This window comes from Oryx dammah, unplaced genomic scaffold (genome assembly GCF_014754425.2).
Source record: "Oryx dammah isolate SB20612 unplaced genomic scaffold, SCBI_Odam_1.1 HiC_scaffold_29, whole genome shotgun sequence".
Taxonomy (NCBI): Eukaryota; Metazoa; Chordata; class Mammalia; order Artiodactyla; family Bovidae; genus Oryx; species Oryx dammah.
Genome location: NW_024070213.1, coordinates 42196915 through 42215169, shown reverse-complemented (window position 1 = coordinate 42215169; position 18255 = coordinate 42196915). Strand labels below are relative to the sequence as shown.

At 36.5% G+C, this 18255-nt stretch overlaps 1 protein-coding gene across 1 annotated transcript in view; it reads left to right on the top strand.

The window, feature by feature from the left end:
- Positions 1-18255, top strand: part of LOC120858548 (synaptotagmin-10-like) — a 114730-nt gene that overhangs the window by 74939 nt on the left and 21536 nt on the right. Inside the window, exon 4 of the mRNA XM_040234676.1 lies at positions 16534-16654. Within this exon, the coding sequence (XP_040090610.1) occupies positions 16534-16654 (121 nt within the window). The remainder of the gene's footprint in view (positions 1-16533; positions 16655-18255) is intronic.

Genomic DNA, 18255 nt, shown 5'->3' with positions numbered 1-18255 from the left:
TAAGAACACACACACACACACACACACATATATCCCTACTTTTTCAATAGACACTACTGAATATAATTTAGCCTTTGCATATCAGTGGTGATCTTTATGACCATTAATTATGATAGTAAATTTAAAAAGCAGACTTTTATTTTTGTCCTTTGTTCATCTATTACACTGTTTTTTCTCCATATAAGTATACATGCTTCCTACATTCCTTACTTCTCCAACTTGTTCCTTTTAGGTTATATAATAAAATATCTAAGTTGGACTATATATAAGTAAAATCAATATGTGTTAAATAATGATTTGAGATTTTGTTCTCATAATAAAGTGCATGAGGCTTATAACAGGAAAGAAGTCATTTTATATTAACCTAAAAGCTCAAGGGTATGTTCTAAGTAGGTTTTGAAAGTCTGGATCTTATGGTCATATTATTTTAGAATTGGTAGAGAATTCAAGTGATCCTTTTTTTAAAAAAATAGGTAGCAAATATAGGTCCAATGATAAGAAAATTACCAGTTCACACTGCTAATTAATAGAAAGTTCAAAACTAGATTTTAAATCATTAATTTAACTCTTGCTTCAGTGTTGTTTGCCCTGAACTGTTAGATTACATGTTTGAAATATGCTAAAAAGAAATGAAAAAAACTAATTTTTTAACATGGAATTTCACTTTTGGTTTACAAAATTAAAATCTCATATTACTTACATAATTTGAATTGAATAAAAATTTAATATGATACTTTTGACAAAATATATGTAAAAAATTTAAAACTTATAACCCTGTCAAATTTATCTTTACAACATTAATCAAAAATGCATGAAGTACTAAGCAGTAATTTTTTGGCCTTATTCAGAACAGTAGTCAGAATCAATGCTATTTCAGAGAATGTCTAGGCTATTTTTCTTTCTTATATATATTTGGTGAAAAATCCACACTAAAGAATAATTTGATTGTATTTATTGTTTGTGTCTTTCTATATTATAATGTTTGGAGGTTATAGGAAACAGAAGGAAACTTTTTATGCCCATGATGTTCTAGCAACATATGCAGGTCTGTTGCAAGGTTTAGGAATGTAGTATAATTCTACTGGTAGTATTAAATTAAATTTTTTACTTTCTCTCTTACATTTAACTAGTTTAATTATTAAGATTCTCTTATGTAGTGAAAAGAATATGTAGTTGATTTTTAAATATTCAAAATCTTCTCTTCTTCTATAATAGACTGCATTAGTTTCCTAAAATTCAGTAACTGATTTTTTAATTAAAAAAATTTTTTTCAAAGAAATATAGTATGTCACTCATTAGCTTTGAAATCTAAGTCCATGAAAACAATTCTGAATTTGTCCTTCTGGTTTGTAAAGCGTGGAGCAGTATTTCCCTTGAAGAAAGTCACAGAGGAAAGCAGAAGACCACAGGAACTCAAAATGAGTGTCCTTTAATTACAATCCAGGATTAGTTATCATCTATTCATATCATTTTGGGGAAACTGCTTACCATTTCTGAACTTGTTCATACAACCATAAAAAAAAAGGTTTATAATAATATCAGCCCCATGGGAATAATTTTGAAAATAAGATAATAAAAGTACAGTTCTGTAAAATTTAGTTACTAAAATAAGTTGTGTCACTTATACCCGACATGCTATAATCTTGTAAATAAAGAAAACAGATACTTGTAGCAGATAACAAGTAGATTCAGTAGAGAACTTGAGCGAGTTCAGTCGCTCAGTCGTGTCCGACTCTTTGCAACCCCATGAACAGCACTATACCAGGCCTCCCTGTCCATCATCAACTCCCGGAGTCAACTCAAACCCATGTCCATTGAGTCGGTGATGCCATCCAGCCATCTTATCCTCTGTTGTCCCCTTCTTCTTCCACCTTCAATCTTTCCCAGCATCAGGGTCTTTTCCAATGATTCAGCTCTTCACATCAGGTGGCCAAAGTATTGGAGTTTCACCTTCAACATTGGTCCTTCCAATGAACACCCAGGACTGATCTCCTTTAGGATGGACTGGTTGGATCTCCTTGCAGTCCAAGGGACTCTCAAGAGTCTTCTCCAACACCACAGTTCAAAAGCATCAATTCTTCTGCACTTAGCTTTCTTTATAGTCCAACTCTCACATCCATACATCACCACTGGAAAAACCATAGCCTTGATATAATGGACCTTTGTCAACCAAGTGATGTCTCTGCTTTTTAATATGCTGTCTAGGTTGGTTATAAGTTTCCTTCCAAGGAGTAAGCGTCTTTTAATTTCATGGCTGCAGTCACCATCTGCAGTGATTTTGGAGCTCCCCAAAATAAAGTCAGCCATTGTTTCCACTGTTTCCCCATCTATTTCCCATGAAGTGATGGGACCAGATGCCATGATCTTAGTTTTTGGAATGTTGATCTTTAAGCCAACTTTTTCACTCTCCTCTTTCACTTTCATCAAGAGGCTTTTTAGTTCTTCTTCACTTTCTGCCATAAGGGTGGTGTCATCTGCATATCTGAGGTTACTGATATTTCTCCTGGCAATCTTAATTCCAGCTTGTGCTTCTTCCAGTCCAGAGTTTCTCATGATGTACTCTGCATATAAGTTAAATAAGTAGGGTGACAATATACAGCCTTGATTATTCTTGAATATCTTGAATATCTACTTGATTAGTAATATCCAATTCCCTCCATGTGTTAAACTTCTTACCTTAATATTTAACTTTCCTAAATGTATTACTGTCAAAAATGTTTTAAAAAATGAGTGATATTATTTACTATTATCCTCAATCTTAAGTTGATTAAAACATGACACATTTAAAAGACTGTACTTTGACATACACTGCATTAAGTCTTTCTATAAATTTAATTAGTTCACTAAACCAATTTTTTACTTGGTTTTGTAAACTAAATTTTTACAAAATTTTTACCAGTTTTAAACCATTCAATCACTGATTGAATACCAATTTTATTTATATTTTTGGAATGCTTTTAATTTTTATATATGCTATGCACAGTCCCACACCCCATAGTAAGTAATGGGATGCTTTACAAGTATAGGCATGTATGAAATAACAATCTAGGGAAGAGCTTAGCCACCCAGGAGAAGGAAATTATGTCTAAATAGGTTGCTACCGTACCAAGTAGACTGCAGATGTTTCAATTTATAATTAGTTATTTATAGAGAAGCAACTATGATATAACTGATATGATGACTATAAAATATTGCCCACACAGTGAAAAATAATGACTAGGAGAACATTTTTATAACAGATGCTGGTTACCTGCTATGCCTATTTAGACCAAGGATCTTAAATCTATCAGTTCAATAACTTCTGTAGTTCTTCTATTTGCCAGGTATTCTTCTGGATGTTTTAGGATATAAAATGTCCCCAATCTAATAAGGCTTACTATGTAGAAACAGGTGATAATGAAAGAAATATGAATATCTCCAGTGAATGGAAGTGCTATGTGAGGCAAGGTAAGGGACAAGAAGTTGGTAGTGAGGCGGGGCCACTCTTCATAGTGTGGTCAGATAAAGTCTCTCTGATGTGAGTGGTAGATGAGGGTCAGGTCACCGAGAGCCTTTAGGTCATGGAAAGAACTTCGAGTTATATTCTGAGTGACATGTGAGACCATTGATGGCTTTTGATCAGAAGTGAGCCATGACTTCATTTATTAGCTGTAAGATTTCTGGCTACTATATGAAGAAAAAACTTTGGCAAAGGAAAGTGGAACCAATTAAACCAATTTCTTATTTTTTTAAATAGTGAAGCCAAATTCATCCAATTCAGTATCTTCATATAGCAATAACTGAGAGGAATTCCTTCAATCAGGAATTTTGTAATGATATTTAAAGGTATCAAACATTCTAAGGAATGCTGTATACAGTTTACTACACAAGTTTCTATGCTCCATCTATAAATAGTAATTAAGTTTTGAAAATAAGTCTCCAGTTCCTCTCAGCAAGAAACTTTGATATCTCTTAACCAGTAAGATAAAGACTTCTTATCAAATTTGTATACTCTTATTGTGTTCTAAGTTCTTCTTGTCTCAGTGTCTATATTAGCCTATCCCATTTGCTCTTTATGTAGATGGTTAGGATACTTCATTTGTTAAATCCAGGAAAGTTTGTTTCAGCTCTATCTCTTCAACCTGAGCATTCAATGACTCCTGGTAGCTAATCCAATGGCTGTATTGGATTGTATAAGAGTTAAGCCGTTGTGTCAGGTAGTTATTTCCTGCTTGAATTAAGGGCTGAAAATGATTCTCCTACTGAGACAAAACAGGGGCAATATTAAATAGCATCCTTGGCAATAATAGCTCTTGGCTGTGATCATTAAACACTTAATGCTTAGTATGCTTTATAATGGTCCCATCTGTAACTCTACCATGCTCTCTCCCCACTTCTGCCCTGACTTCAAATAAGTTTCATCTTTGTTCCATGACTAAGCACAATGCTTAATATTATATGCTTAATACAAAGGCATTCCTTTGTCCTTATGGAAATACTAGCAGATCCTGCTAGAGGACACTAGGTGAGCGTTTTCTCTGTTTTTAATGGAGATGGTGGGAAAGAATCAGTAAAGAAAATGTGAGATAAAAATCCAGGAATGTAACTAGGTTTTCTGATAGGACCCTCCTTTGGTTGTTTCTTCCCCATCTTCATTCAAAATGATGAAATCTAGTTTAATTGGAATCACTGAGAGAAATAGGAAGGGCAGGGAGGAAAGGTTGTTCAAAAATTGTGGTTCTTTGAAGAAGGAGGGAAATGAGCTAGAAACTGGAACAGGATTATAATGTTAATTATATTTCCTAATTGTATTCTGCCAAGCATCTTCTTCATCATTTTCCCTTGCTCCCCATAGTCACTAGACTGCTTGCTCTGGCTGAGTGGAAAAGATGGTCAGATGTACAAAAAAAGAAGCAATTTGTCCACCTTAGAGATGTATTTCTTTTGAAATTCCAGAGTGCTATAGAATTATAGCAAACATAATGCCAAATCACCTGAGAGTAAAGGGGTCTATAAAGAAATAGGTCAATAAAACTAGCAGATGTGTATCATGCAACTTCAGCTCCCCAAATCCTGTGTACCTTTAAATGATTCAAAAGTGTTTTGAGCCATGTAATGGATATGCCCTTGCACACTTCTAGAGGGTTTCCTCATAAAGCCCTCAGCCGTCGTGAACAGTGTCTTAGCTCAGTTGCTCTCTGGTTAATGAGTAGTCTTCACATCTTCAAACGGAAGTGAAGTCCCTGCTGCTACTGACCTGGCTTGATGCTTTTATGATTTTTTTCATTCAGTATGCTTTTTATCGAGAATCAACACTATGATGCTCCTGAACAATAGAAATATTGTTATAAACAAGAAAAGAATAGTATTTCTTGAGCATCTGCAAATTGAACATACATTATCTTTGCATATTATCCCTTTTAAGTCTAAATGCAACCTCCCCAGGAAATTATTATTGATATTAGTCATGAAAGTGGATCTCATCTTGATTGCAGAGAAATTCTGGGTTGATCTGAGTAAGTATTATTGAGAATGGTTCCTAACCCAGTGATCTTGTTTACATTCTGGTCATAGTTAGACACTTAAAAGCCTTACCTCACAACTTCTTTATATGATGCTTCCTCTATTTTTAATTTCCTTTACCATTAGTCATTCTTCAAGATTCAGTCACCCACTTCTGAAGTTCTCCTAGATCCTCATGAGAAGAATCAAGTATTTTTCATCTCTACTCTCATAATTAAAACCCAGGAATCCATCTAAAAGGCGGTACAACACTGGATTTAAAAATGTACTTTAAAATTATGCAGACTTAAATATATTTTATTCCATTTTGTCTCTTAATTATGTGATGTTCTGAGAGGCTATGTAACTTACACAAAATCCCATATAAGCCCTATGAGGAGAAAAATTTTGTCCCGATCATCAGTGTTCCCCTAATGACAAGAACAGTGTTTTCCATTTAGGCTGTTCTCAATAAACACAAGCATACTAATAAATGAATGAATGTTTAGAAATTGATGAGGTATTTGATAAAGCTAGAGTGGAGAGTTTGTTGTATCAGTTCAGCTCAGTTTAGTTCAGTCACTCAGTCATGTCCAACTCTGTGACAGCATGGACTGCAGCATGCCAGGCCTCCCTGTCCATCACCAACTCCCATAGTTTACCCAAACTCGTGTCCATTGAGTTGGATGGTGATGCCATCCAACCATCTTATCCTCTGTTGTCCCCTTCTTCTCCCAACTTCAATCTTTCCCAGCATCAGGGTCTTTTTAAATGAATCAGCTCTTCACATCAGGTGGCCAAAGTATTGGAGTTTCACCTTCAACATCAGTCCTTCCAATAAACACTCAGGACTGGTTTCCTTTTTGATAGAATGGTTGGATCTCCTTGCAGTCCAAGGGACTCTCAAGAGCCTTCTCCAACACTACAGTTCAAACGCATCAATTCTTTAGGGCTCAGCTTTCTTTATTGTCCAACTCTCACATCCATACATCACCACTGGAAAAACCATAGCCTTGACTAGATGGACTTTTGCTGACAAAGTAATGTCTCTGCTTTATATTATGCTGTCTAGGTTGGTCATAACTTTCCTTCCAAAGAGTAAGCATCTTTTAATTTCATGGCTGCAATCACCATCTGCAGTGATTTTGGAAAAGTCTGCCACTGTTTCCGCTGTTTCCCCATCTATTTGCCGTGAAGTGATGAGACTGGATGCCATGATTCTAGTTTTCTGAATGTTGAGCTTTAAGCCAACTTTTTCACCCTCCTCTTTTACTTTCATCAAGAGGCTCTTTAGTTCTTCTTCACTTTCTGCCATAAGGCTGGTGTCATCTGCATATCTGAGGTTATTGATATTTCTTCTGGCAATCTCGATTCCAGCTTGTGCTTCATCCAGCCCAGCATTTCTCATGATGTACTCTGCATAGAAGTTAAATAAGCAGGGTGGTAATATACAGCCTTGATGTACTCCTTTTCCTATTTGGAACCAGTCTGTTCCATGTCCAGTTCTAATTGTTGCTTCCTGACCTGTATACAGATTTCTCAGGAAGCAGATCAGGTGGTCTGGTATTCCCATCTCTTTCAGAATTTTCCACGGTTTATTGTGATCCACACAGTCAAAGGCTTTGGCATAGTCAATAAAGCAGAAATAGATGTTTTTCTGGAACTCTCTTGCTTTTTCAATGATCCGGTGGATGTTGGCAATTTGATCTCTGGTTCCTCTGCCTTTTCTAAATCCAGCTTGAACATCTGGAAGTTCAAGTTTCACTTATTGTTGAAGCCTGACTTGGAGAATGTTGAGCATTACTTTACTAGTGTGTGATCCACTATGACTAAATTAATGGAAAAAGGCATTGAAATGATGTTTTCTCCCCACCCTTGCCCCACTTGGACCCTTGATTGGGATATATTTCCTGCAGCAGTGAGCCCAAAGGAAGGAGATACCCTATGTCTAAGTTCAGAGAAACCCCAGTAAGACAGTAGGTGCTGGAGTGGCTGTGAGGAGATAGCTCATGTCCAAGGGCAAAGGAGACACCCTAGCAAGATGGTAGGAGGGGCAAATTTGTGTTTAGAATCAAATCCTATTCCCACCAGAGACACTAAGAGACTAAAACAAAGCTTGTGTTCACCAGGTCCCAGGGACCCCATACAGAGTGAGACAGAACTGTGTTTGAACATCTCCTGTGGAGGTATGGGTCAGCAGTGGACTGCCACAGGGTCAGCGGCTCTGGGTGCAGCAGACTTGGGTATGGTATAAGCCCTCTTGAAGGAGGTCACCATTAACCCCATCATAGAGCTGCCAGAACTTACACAGGACTGGGAAATAGACTCTTGGAGGACACAAACAGAACCTTGTACACCAGAAGAAAGGAGCAGTAACCCCACAAGAGACTGACCCAGACTTGCCTGTGAGTGTCCAGGAGTCTCCAGCAGCGGCGTGGGTTCGTGGTGGCCTGCTGCAGGGTTGGGGGCACTGAGTGTAGCAGTATATACCTGGGATCTTTTGAAGGAGGTCACCATTATCTTTATTACCTCCACCATAGTTTGGCCCCAGGTAAATAGCAGAGAGGGAACACAGCTCCACCCATCAACAGAAAGTTGGATTAAAGATTTACTGAGCATGGCCCCTCCCATCAGAACAGGATCCAGTTTCCCCCTCAGTCAGTCTATCCCATCAGGAAGCTTCCATAAGCCTCTTATCCTTCTCCATCAGAGGGCAGACAGACTGAAAGCCACAATCACTTTACAATATTGTATTGGTTTTGCCACACATCAACATGAATCCACCGTGGGTGTACACGTGTTCCCAATCCTGAACCCCCCTCCCACCTCCCTCCCCATACCATCTCTCTGGGTCATCCCAGTGCACCAGCCCCAAGCATCCTGTATCCTGCATCGAACCTACACTGGTGATTCAAAATAATAAAATTAAATTAAAAAAAAGAAAACCACAATCACAGAAAACTAACCAATGTGATCACATGGACCACAAGCCTTGTCTAACTCAGTGAAACTATGAGCCATGCCGTGTAGGGCCACCCAAGACAGACAGGTCATGGTGAAGAGTTCTGACAAAATGTGGTCCACTGGAGAAGGGAATGGCAAACCACTTCAGTATTCTTGCCCTGAGAACCCCATGAACGTGTACACCCGTGGTGGATTCATGTTGATGTATGGCAAAACCAATACAATGTTGTAAAGTTAAAAATAATAATAATAAAAAATAAATTTGTAAATGACAGTAGAAAAAACATAGGAACCAACTTGATAGGGACTATGTGTCATGTTGAGGAGTATAGACTATATTGAAAGTCCTGTGTGTCCAACATGCATCAGAGAGTCAAATACTTAGAATTTTTAGCAAAGCTGGGGAACAATATAAATGACTCTGAATGTTACTCGTTCAACATGGTCTTTTCTCACAAATCCCTAACCAAATAAACCCTATGTTCTCTACCTTAAGGACTGGATCCTTCCTCATCTGAACCACATTGTCTGGGAATTTACTTGATGGTCATGTTTTATAACTGCTTATTCTTAAACTTGAAATCAAGCTATGAGCTCCAACTGATCCTTTCTAGTCTTTCCAATGAGGTTTTGTTGGTTCTGTAGCACACAAAGACTAAAAGGGCCTGTCCATCCAGTCTAAACATACCTGAGCTATATATATTATTTAGTCCTCATTTTACTAGGAATTAAGACACAAAATTTTAGAGCTGGAAAATCAACTAGTTTTTCTCTTTGAACACCTTCATTTTATACCAAAAAACACTAAGGCCAAATAGGGTTAAACGGATTGATTAAGGTTAAGTTCTATGATTTCCTCAGGTGTATGGGAGGTGTGGGTCAGAGAGATGTAAGTATTTTGCTGTAGTTTAAATTCAGTAGACCCTCTTTGGGTCTGCATTTCACTAAAACTTCATTTCATGAAGTAAAATAGTAACTTCATGAAGACACTGATTTGATCCTATAACATATTTAACAAAGTGAGGAAAGCCATCTGTTTTCTTACCAAGCAGGAAATTTGGAAGGCAGGCTGCATTTAGGGTCCTAAGTGGATGTGATGACTGCTGTCACTATGGCAACAAGTTGTTCATTTAAAGATTTTTTAAAATAAGCCTTAATGATCCTTCCTAATATATCTGAATTCAAGCATGTCTGTAGCCAGCACTTCCCTATATCTGTATACTTCAGTGATCCCTCTCTTTGCTCTTTTAACCTAGCCTACTCAAAATAAATAAATGTTTTAAACCATTATTTTCATTGGTATCATTACTTTTGAATGTCTATTCATGCCAGGGACTTTGTATGGATGATACCTACCTTGTGAGGCAGAGGTTATTATCCCCATTTACATGTGATCAAACTGGAGTTAAAGGAGGTCATATTTTTGCCATGTGCTTGGGAACTAGTACATGGAAGTTGTAGCTTTCAGCTCTGGCTTTTCCAATCCAGGAACCTATGCCCTTTTCATTCTGCTAAGCTCCCACTCTCTAGTGTTACCAAAACCTTTGGATCCCCGTTGCCCAGAGAAGTCACCAAACCAACTATATCTAGCCTTAAACCTCCTTCAACATGTTGCCAAACTCCATATTTCTCAACGTAAATTGTCCATTCTTATTTCTGAGTATTTATCATAGTACTCACCTGTAGCATTATTCTTCGTCTTCCCTGTAAAACTCAATTTCATTAATTCTTCAAACCCAACATAATGATTATTTCCCTCCAGGAGTGCTTCCCTTGGTTATTATACACACTAGTCATTGAGCCTTTAAACTGCCTCCTCTCCATATCTTGAGCTCGCTATTAGTTCAGTTAGTCCTGAAATAAGATGTGCAATGCAACTGTTTGCATATTGATTTATCTTTCCAATGATTGCTGTTTTAATGACACAGTACACACAAAAACTTTATAATTGTGATTATGTTTCAGAGGTTGACTGTAGCCAGTCATCAATTATCTTGATCTCTCCAGCTCTATGTCTGTGGAACCAGGTAAAAGAAATCAAAGATACAGTGTCTAACCCAACCCTAATGTTAGCTTTTATTCATAAGTCCTTTATTCCAATGGATTAAGAAAATTGTCATTGTGAATGTTTCACCAATTATGTGTGTGTGTATCAGAATTAAATTAAAATTGTCCTATCTGAAAGAAAATTTATGGAACATGATATCCTATACTTAATAGTAGGCTTTCAAATAATTATATGCATAAAGACACAAATGTTTTTCAAAGGTTAATATGCAGAGTTCATATTTATAGAGCATTACAGTAAATGAGATTACTCATAAATAAAATTTTCAGAAATTCAAAGCATTTCTCATTTTAAGCCAAAATTATTATTTTAAACATTTTAAGGTTTTGGGATAAAAATAACTTCAAAAAGTAGTGTATACTTCTCTACTTTCTTAAACAAAACATAAAGGATAATTTTCCCTAGCTTGATGACTCAGAATCATCATTTTGAACTTTAATTACTCTTCAACTCTGTAATAAAATGACATTTTAAAGTTACTGAGGCATTATTAGTGTTAGTCCCCTTTGATACAAAATGATTCTAAATGGCTATCCTTTTTAGGATACAGTATTTGCTTCTTTTTTATATGCTTTGTATCTCTGCAGCTATCATTTATCTCTGCTTTGCTAGACCTAGTGCTGTTAGTTTTCCCAACTTTACATTTCATGTATGATTTTTGACCTGTTATAGATTGATACACCAATTTTGTCTAAAATAATAGTAAATGGGTGTTGGATAGGGATGGTATAGCATCTTTATATAAGAGAATTTTGCTGCATAACTATGTTATATTTATGCTGTATATTCAGAGACCTTTCTGTTTATTTCCTGGTCTTTTTCAGGGCCTGGGAAGTTCAGATTGTTGAAAGTGACTTTCCTTATAAACTACATTGCTCTGGGGCAGACAGAGTCAAATAAAACACAGTCTGGTCCCTGGAGGTGGGCTATCAATATAGGGACAGATTCAGTGGTGGGTACTGAGATCAGTGCACATTGTACCTCAGAAGACTGTCACCAAAACCCAGAGATTTGATGCACTTTTGTTATGGGATCTTTTTATAGGTCATACAGCCATTTACCTTCATCAAGTTCATTTCTCATAATTATCTCTTGTATTGCTTCCAGATTTAAAAAGCTGAAGAATATTGGTATTTACCCTAGAGAGTATTTTGCCCTTTTCCATATATAGGCAGTTTTTCTTTTTTCAAATTCTTACTTTCAAAAGGAAAAACTTAGTCTTAATAAAGACTCAAATTTTGTGCATTTATTATACATGCCTACAATACATTAATTTTCCCCACTCAGCTCATTCCAGTTTCCTTAAAACTCCTGACTATATGGAACTGACACATTTAAGTGGACTTCTTAGTACTGCAGTGAGCAAAAAGCCAACTAGCTTGTCATCAAAGTGGTCCTTTAAAAAGTGCCCCATATTCATTTCTTTCAGTTTATTGGGCTAGTTCTTCAATCACTCGTCAATTTAACCTCTTCATATTTGCCAATACCTATTGATAGTCAAAATTATGTTGCAACTCAATTCATAGATAAGGTCTTTCCGAGATGGCACCAAACACAGCAAACTTTCTTTGTTCCACCCTGTAAACATGTGATACATCAAAAGAAAAAGAAAAATTACTCCTACAGATTGTGTGATGTATAAAAGTAAAACCATCAGTCAGAGGTATGAAAATGTTTTATTAATCTCTTTAGAAGGCTCTGTGTACGTTTTTTCTGCACAAGCAGAAAATGTGGTTCATTTCCTGTTGAATTCTAAGTATGTCATGTCTGAGATTATCTCTATTTCTTTCCTAATTTATCCTTCACAGTCCCCAACATGTTTCTTGGTGGCACTTGGTATCTTGTTCTATATTTATAAAGGGATCCTTTAATTTTTGTTGTTGTTGTGCAGTCTCTCAGGCATATCTGACTCTGTGACCTCATGGACTGCAGCATGCCAGGCTTCTTTGTCTACCATCTCCCAGGGCTTGCTCAAACTCAAGTCCATTGAGTTGGTAATGCCATTCAACTATCTTTTCCTCTGTTATCCCCTTCTCCTGCTGCCTTCAATCTTTCCCAGCAACAGGGTCTTTTCTAGTGAGTCAGCTCTTCCCATCCGGTGATCAAAGTACTAGAACTTCAACTTCAGCACCAGTCCTTCCAGTGAATATACAGGAGTGATTTTCTTTAGAATTGACTAGTTTGATATCCTTACAGTCCAAGAGACTCTCAAGTCCTCTCCAACACCTCAGCTCAAAAGCATCAGTTATTCAGTGCTCAGCTTTCTTTATGGTCCAACTCTCACATCCATAAATGACTACTGGAAAAACTATAGCTTTGACTAGACTGACCTTTGTTGGCAAAGTAATGTTTCTGCTTTTTCATATGCAGTCTAGGTTTGTCATTGCTTTTCTTCCAAGGAGCAAGGGTCTTTGAATTTCATGGCTGCAGTCACCATCTACAGTGATCTTGGAGCCTCAAAAATAGTCTGTTACTGTTTCCACTGTTGGTCCATCTATTTGCCATGAAGTGATGGGACCGGATGCCACAGTCTTAGTTTTCTGAATGTTGAGTTTAAGCCAGCTTTTTCACTGTCTTTTTCATCTTCATCAAGTCTCTTTAGTTCTTCACTTTCTGCCATAAGAGTGATGTCAACTGCATGTCTGAGGCTGTTGATATTTCTCCCGGCAATCTTCATTCCAGCTTGTGATTCATCCAGCACTGCATTTCTCATGATGTACTCTGCATATAAGTTAAACAAGCAGGGTGAAACTATACAACCTTGACATAATCCTTTTCCAATTTTGAACCAGTTTGTTTTTCCATGTCTAGTTCTAACTGTTGCTTCTTGACCTGCATGCAGATTTCTCAGGAGGCAGGTAAGGTGCTCGTTTATTCCCATCTCTTTAAAAATTTTCCACATTTATTTTGATCCACACTATCAAAGACTTCACTGGTGGCTCAGACGGTAAAGTGCCTACAATGCGGGAGACCCGCGTTCGATCCCTGGGTTAGGAAGATCTCCTGGAGAAGGAAATGGCAACCCACTCCAGTACTCTTGCCTGGAAAATTCCATGGATGGAGGAGCCTGGTAGGCTACAGTCCATGGGGTCGCAAAGAGTCAGATACGACTGAGCGACTTCAATTCAATGTCAAAGGTTTTAGCATAATCAATGAAGCAGAAGATGTTTTTCTGGAACTCTCAATTTTTCAATGATTCAGTAGATGTTGACAATTTGATCCCTGGTTCCTTTGCCTTTTCTAAATCCAACTTGAACATCTAGAAGTTCTCGGTTCATGTACTGTTGAAACCTAGCTTGAAGAATTTTGAGCATTACTTTGCTAGCGTGTGAAATGAGTGCAATTGTGTGATAGTATGAACATTCTTTGGGACTGGATTGAAAACGGATCTTTTCCAGTCCTATGGCCACTTCTGAGTTTTCCAAATTTTCTGGCATATTGAGTACAGCAGTTTAACAGCACTTTAATTTTTACCAGCTTTCAACAAAAAGCACTTACTCTGATTGACAGTTCCTGGGAGGACAAACATCCAGAAAAGGAAAGAAGGATGGGCTATAGACAAAGAATTTTAACCCATTAACTGAGCCTAAAGAAATTCTTGGAAAAAAAGAAAATAAGTAAAGAATCAGATAAATAAATTCAGACTTATTTTATTAGCTGTTTATAGTCTTATATACTGACTTCCTCCTCAGCTGAGATCTTTGAGGGCAGAATCATGCCATCTCTCTTTTAGTATCTACAGCGCCTACCAGTGTACCTAACAAATAATGCTCAATATTTTCTTGGTAGTGAAAAGAATGAGTCCTATAGGAGGTTGTATCTTCCTGTTTTCCTCAGGCTTCTCCTTTTAGATCTTTCTTGCTATTTTAAGTGTGCAGCAAACAACCCAGAGGAGAGCCATTTGGATATACTTTTGTTTTTAAATAATTATTTTCTTACTCTTTTTTAAAAATACTAATTCTTCTATTTATTTTTTTCACTTATCCAATATTTCTGAGCACCTGATATGTGTTAAGACATTGCTCCATGTGATAGCAATACAGCAATGAACAGAACAGCATGCCTTATCATATGCCAGACACTTTGTTAAATACCTTGGACTTTATTTACATTATCTCAATTACTGATTAAAACCCCTGTGGGGAGGATATTTTCTTCAATCTGAAAATGAAATTTCCGAGATTCAAAGCTTAATTAGATTTCCTAGGATCTCACAGCTCAGAAGGAGAAAATAGGAGTCAATGCAACTTTAGCTGACTCTAATATTTATGCTCTTAATTGCTAGGCCTGATGGTTCAGATGGTAAAGAATCTGCCTGCAATGCAGGAACCCCAGGTTCTGTCCTTGGGTCAGGAAGATCCGCTGGAGAAGTGAATGGCTATCCACTCCATATTCTTGCCTGGATAATTCCATGAACTGAGGAGCCTGGTTGGCTACTGTGCACAGTCCATGAGGTAGAAAAGAGTCAGACATGACTGAGCAACTAACACTAATTCTAGACCATGAATAAAGAAATGGGAATTACATAGATCAGAACTTGAATTGTAAGAATTAGTCCAATAAATGTTAATAGTATTTCATGAAATTTTTTTAAGAACCAAGTTTTATGAACTTGAATGAATAGCAACTTGTTCTTCCCCATATTAAATCTTCTACAGATCTTTTTACCAGGAATAATTCTATTTAAGTCCTATAAACAATTTAAGTCCTGTAAACAACTCTTTAAGTCCAGAATGTGCATTGCTCACACTCATTTTCATTTGTCTACCATCTATGCAGACTTTGACAGCAAATTTATCTATACCAGGATAATATGGACAGTTTTACTTTACAAATGAAGCAAAGCTGTTCAGATTTTTATCCAGATTAATTAATAGTATTTTCATTCCTTCAAAAACTGCACTGAAAGTCAGCTATGTACCTTCATTAGGTTACAAAAATAAAATAGATAAGAACTATTTTCCCTTAGACCTTACATATGGGAGTCAGGGAAATGAAAATTGAATTTAAAAGATAATTCTGATGATGCTTAGTGCTATGAAAAAATGTGAAGAATCTTGTGAGTAGGGTGGGTATAGGATAGGAAGGAGGAAGGCCTCACTGAAGAGATTTATTTTTTGAGCTAAGCCCTACATGGTGAGCTGAGTCAGCCATGCAAGGTTATGGGAGAGAAAAAGAAAATGCAAAAGTTAAAAGCACAAACATCATCTGATGAATAACTGAGGAAAAAGCTTTTGGCCTACATGAGAGTGAACTGAGGAAGGGGCAAGAGATTAATAGAGTGATAGATGAGACCATACCACACGGGTCATATGTGTATGACTTTGTAATACATTATCTAAACAAAGACATATTTAATAATAGAGATATTCTTAATAATTATACCAGGACAAAAGGTATTAATCTGTAATTTCCTAGATATACCAGCTGTTTAGATGATTTTAAGCAGGAAAGTGAGATAATGTGATTTGCATTTCATAAGTCACCACACTGATGGCTTCTGATTAATCTTTGCAATAATCCTGATAAGAAGTGAAAGTGACATCCATGAGATTAATAGTAATAGAGCTACAAAGAATATCAGTAATTTCAGATAAGTTTTATAGATAATGTAGACAAGATGTGGGTTGGATGTGTTAGGGGTGAGAGAAAAAGAATAAAAGTAAGTGCTAAGTTTTTAACTGCAACCTCTAGATGAATTAAGATACCATTTCCTGATTTTGGGAAGATGACAGAGGAACTGGTTTTAGTAAATGTTTGCAAGTAAGTAGAACCACCAGTCTGATTCTGACTGTATTAAGTTTGAGATTCTGGTTAGAAATACAAATAGATATATCAAAATACCACCTGGGATATACTCTCTTTTCTTATCTGTTTATTAGAGCATTTTGCATTGTAACATATATCCTCAATAAAACATGGAATTCAAATAGTCCATTAAAGTGATTTTTTTACTCAGCAGTAATTTTTTTTCACTATCTGGTATTTTAAATTGCTAATGTTACTTATTTCCTTTCTAGGAAAGTATAGATCTGGGTGAAATCATGTTTTCCCTTTGTTATTTGCCAACTGCTGGACGTATGACATTGACAGTCATCAAGTGCAGAAACCTGAAGGCTATGGATATCACTGGCTCATCAGGTATGCTCACAATTGGCTAATGGGGACATTCCCAAACAAACATGCCATATAGCTGAAATTATGAATGGCTACTGAATTATTAAGTTCATTTTCTGCTGTGGGGCACTATGTGCTAAGTCGCTTCAGTTGTGTCCGACTCTTTGTGAACCTATGGACTGTAGCCCGCCAGGCTCCTCTGTCCATGGGATTCTCCAGGCAAGAATACTGGAATAGGCGCCATTTTCTTTTCCAGGGGATCTTCCTAACCCAGCGATTGAACCAGTGTCTCTATGTCTCTTGCATTGGGAGGTATGTTCTTTACCATTAGCACCACCTGGGAAGCCTTGGGGCACTATAAAAGTAGAAAAAGAGATTACCAACTAAAGTGTTCTAAACACCTCTTTAGTTTACATTAGCACTATGGCATTTTTTAAAGGTATTATCATATTATCAAGTAGATTGCCTTTGAACTTGGGTTTATATTTTAATTTCTTTCTCTCCTGATTTAGTTCTTTCACAAAAAATGTGTAACTTACCATACACTTCGGGGCTTCCCTTGTGGCTCAGCTGGTAAAGAATCCACCTGCAATGTGGGAGATCTGGGTTCAATCCCTGGGTTGGGAAGATCCTCTGGAGAAGGGAAAGGCTACCCACTCCAGCATTCTGGCCTGAAGAATTCCATGGACAAAGGAGCATGGAGGGCTATAGTCCATGGGGTCACAAAGAGTCGAGCACAACTGAAGTGACTGAGCATGCATGCATGCATGCAGGAACAGAGAGATATAATAAAGTAAATGAACACACCTTAAAGTTTCTTAAAAACAGTGGAGGAAATTTCTCTTGTTCTAAATTTGATGAAGAGGCAAAACTCCATCATTCTCTTTACTCCCTTCATTTAAATCACCACAGTTCTGGAGAGTTATTTGTAAGTTAATAGGGAACTTTGGCAATGATAAGGAAAAAATGATAAGGACAGAGTAGGGAGGTCAATAGCATTTGTTGAATTAAATAAATAATAAATAGTAATGCAGATTTAGTAAAAGATGGCATGGGGAGTGCAATCTATAACCTTTTGGTTCTTCAGAACAAAATAAACTAAATTTGCAACACAAAAAATATTAAGAACTCCTCCAATTAAAATAAATAAATTTATATTAAAAAATAAAAAAATAATAAACAAAAAACAAAAAAAAGAACTCTAAAGTAGGAAGGATTCTAGGAAAAATTAACTGAGTAAAAAATGATGTACAAGCATAAATATGGATATCTTGCTCCTTTCGATATAAGAATGTGTAATCTTAGAATATATATCATGTTGCTAATATTTGCATAAAGAAATACTTGAGTGATATACAAAAACTGAGGGGTGGAGAAGTATGGGAACAGATGGGAAGGAGACTTCTCATTGCATGTCTTTCTCTGTCTCATCTTTTAAAATTTGTTATGAATTTTTATTCATTTAAAAAAATTATAGTGCATAGTTGAAATGTAAAAATAGAAAGAAAGGAAATTAAATCTACATTCATTTTGGTGAAAAAGTCTTCAGTAAACAAATGTGGAAGAACTTAAGATAAACAATATATTCTGCAAATTATTGTTTATTTTGCTCTTTCTACCATGTA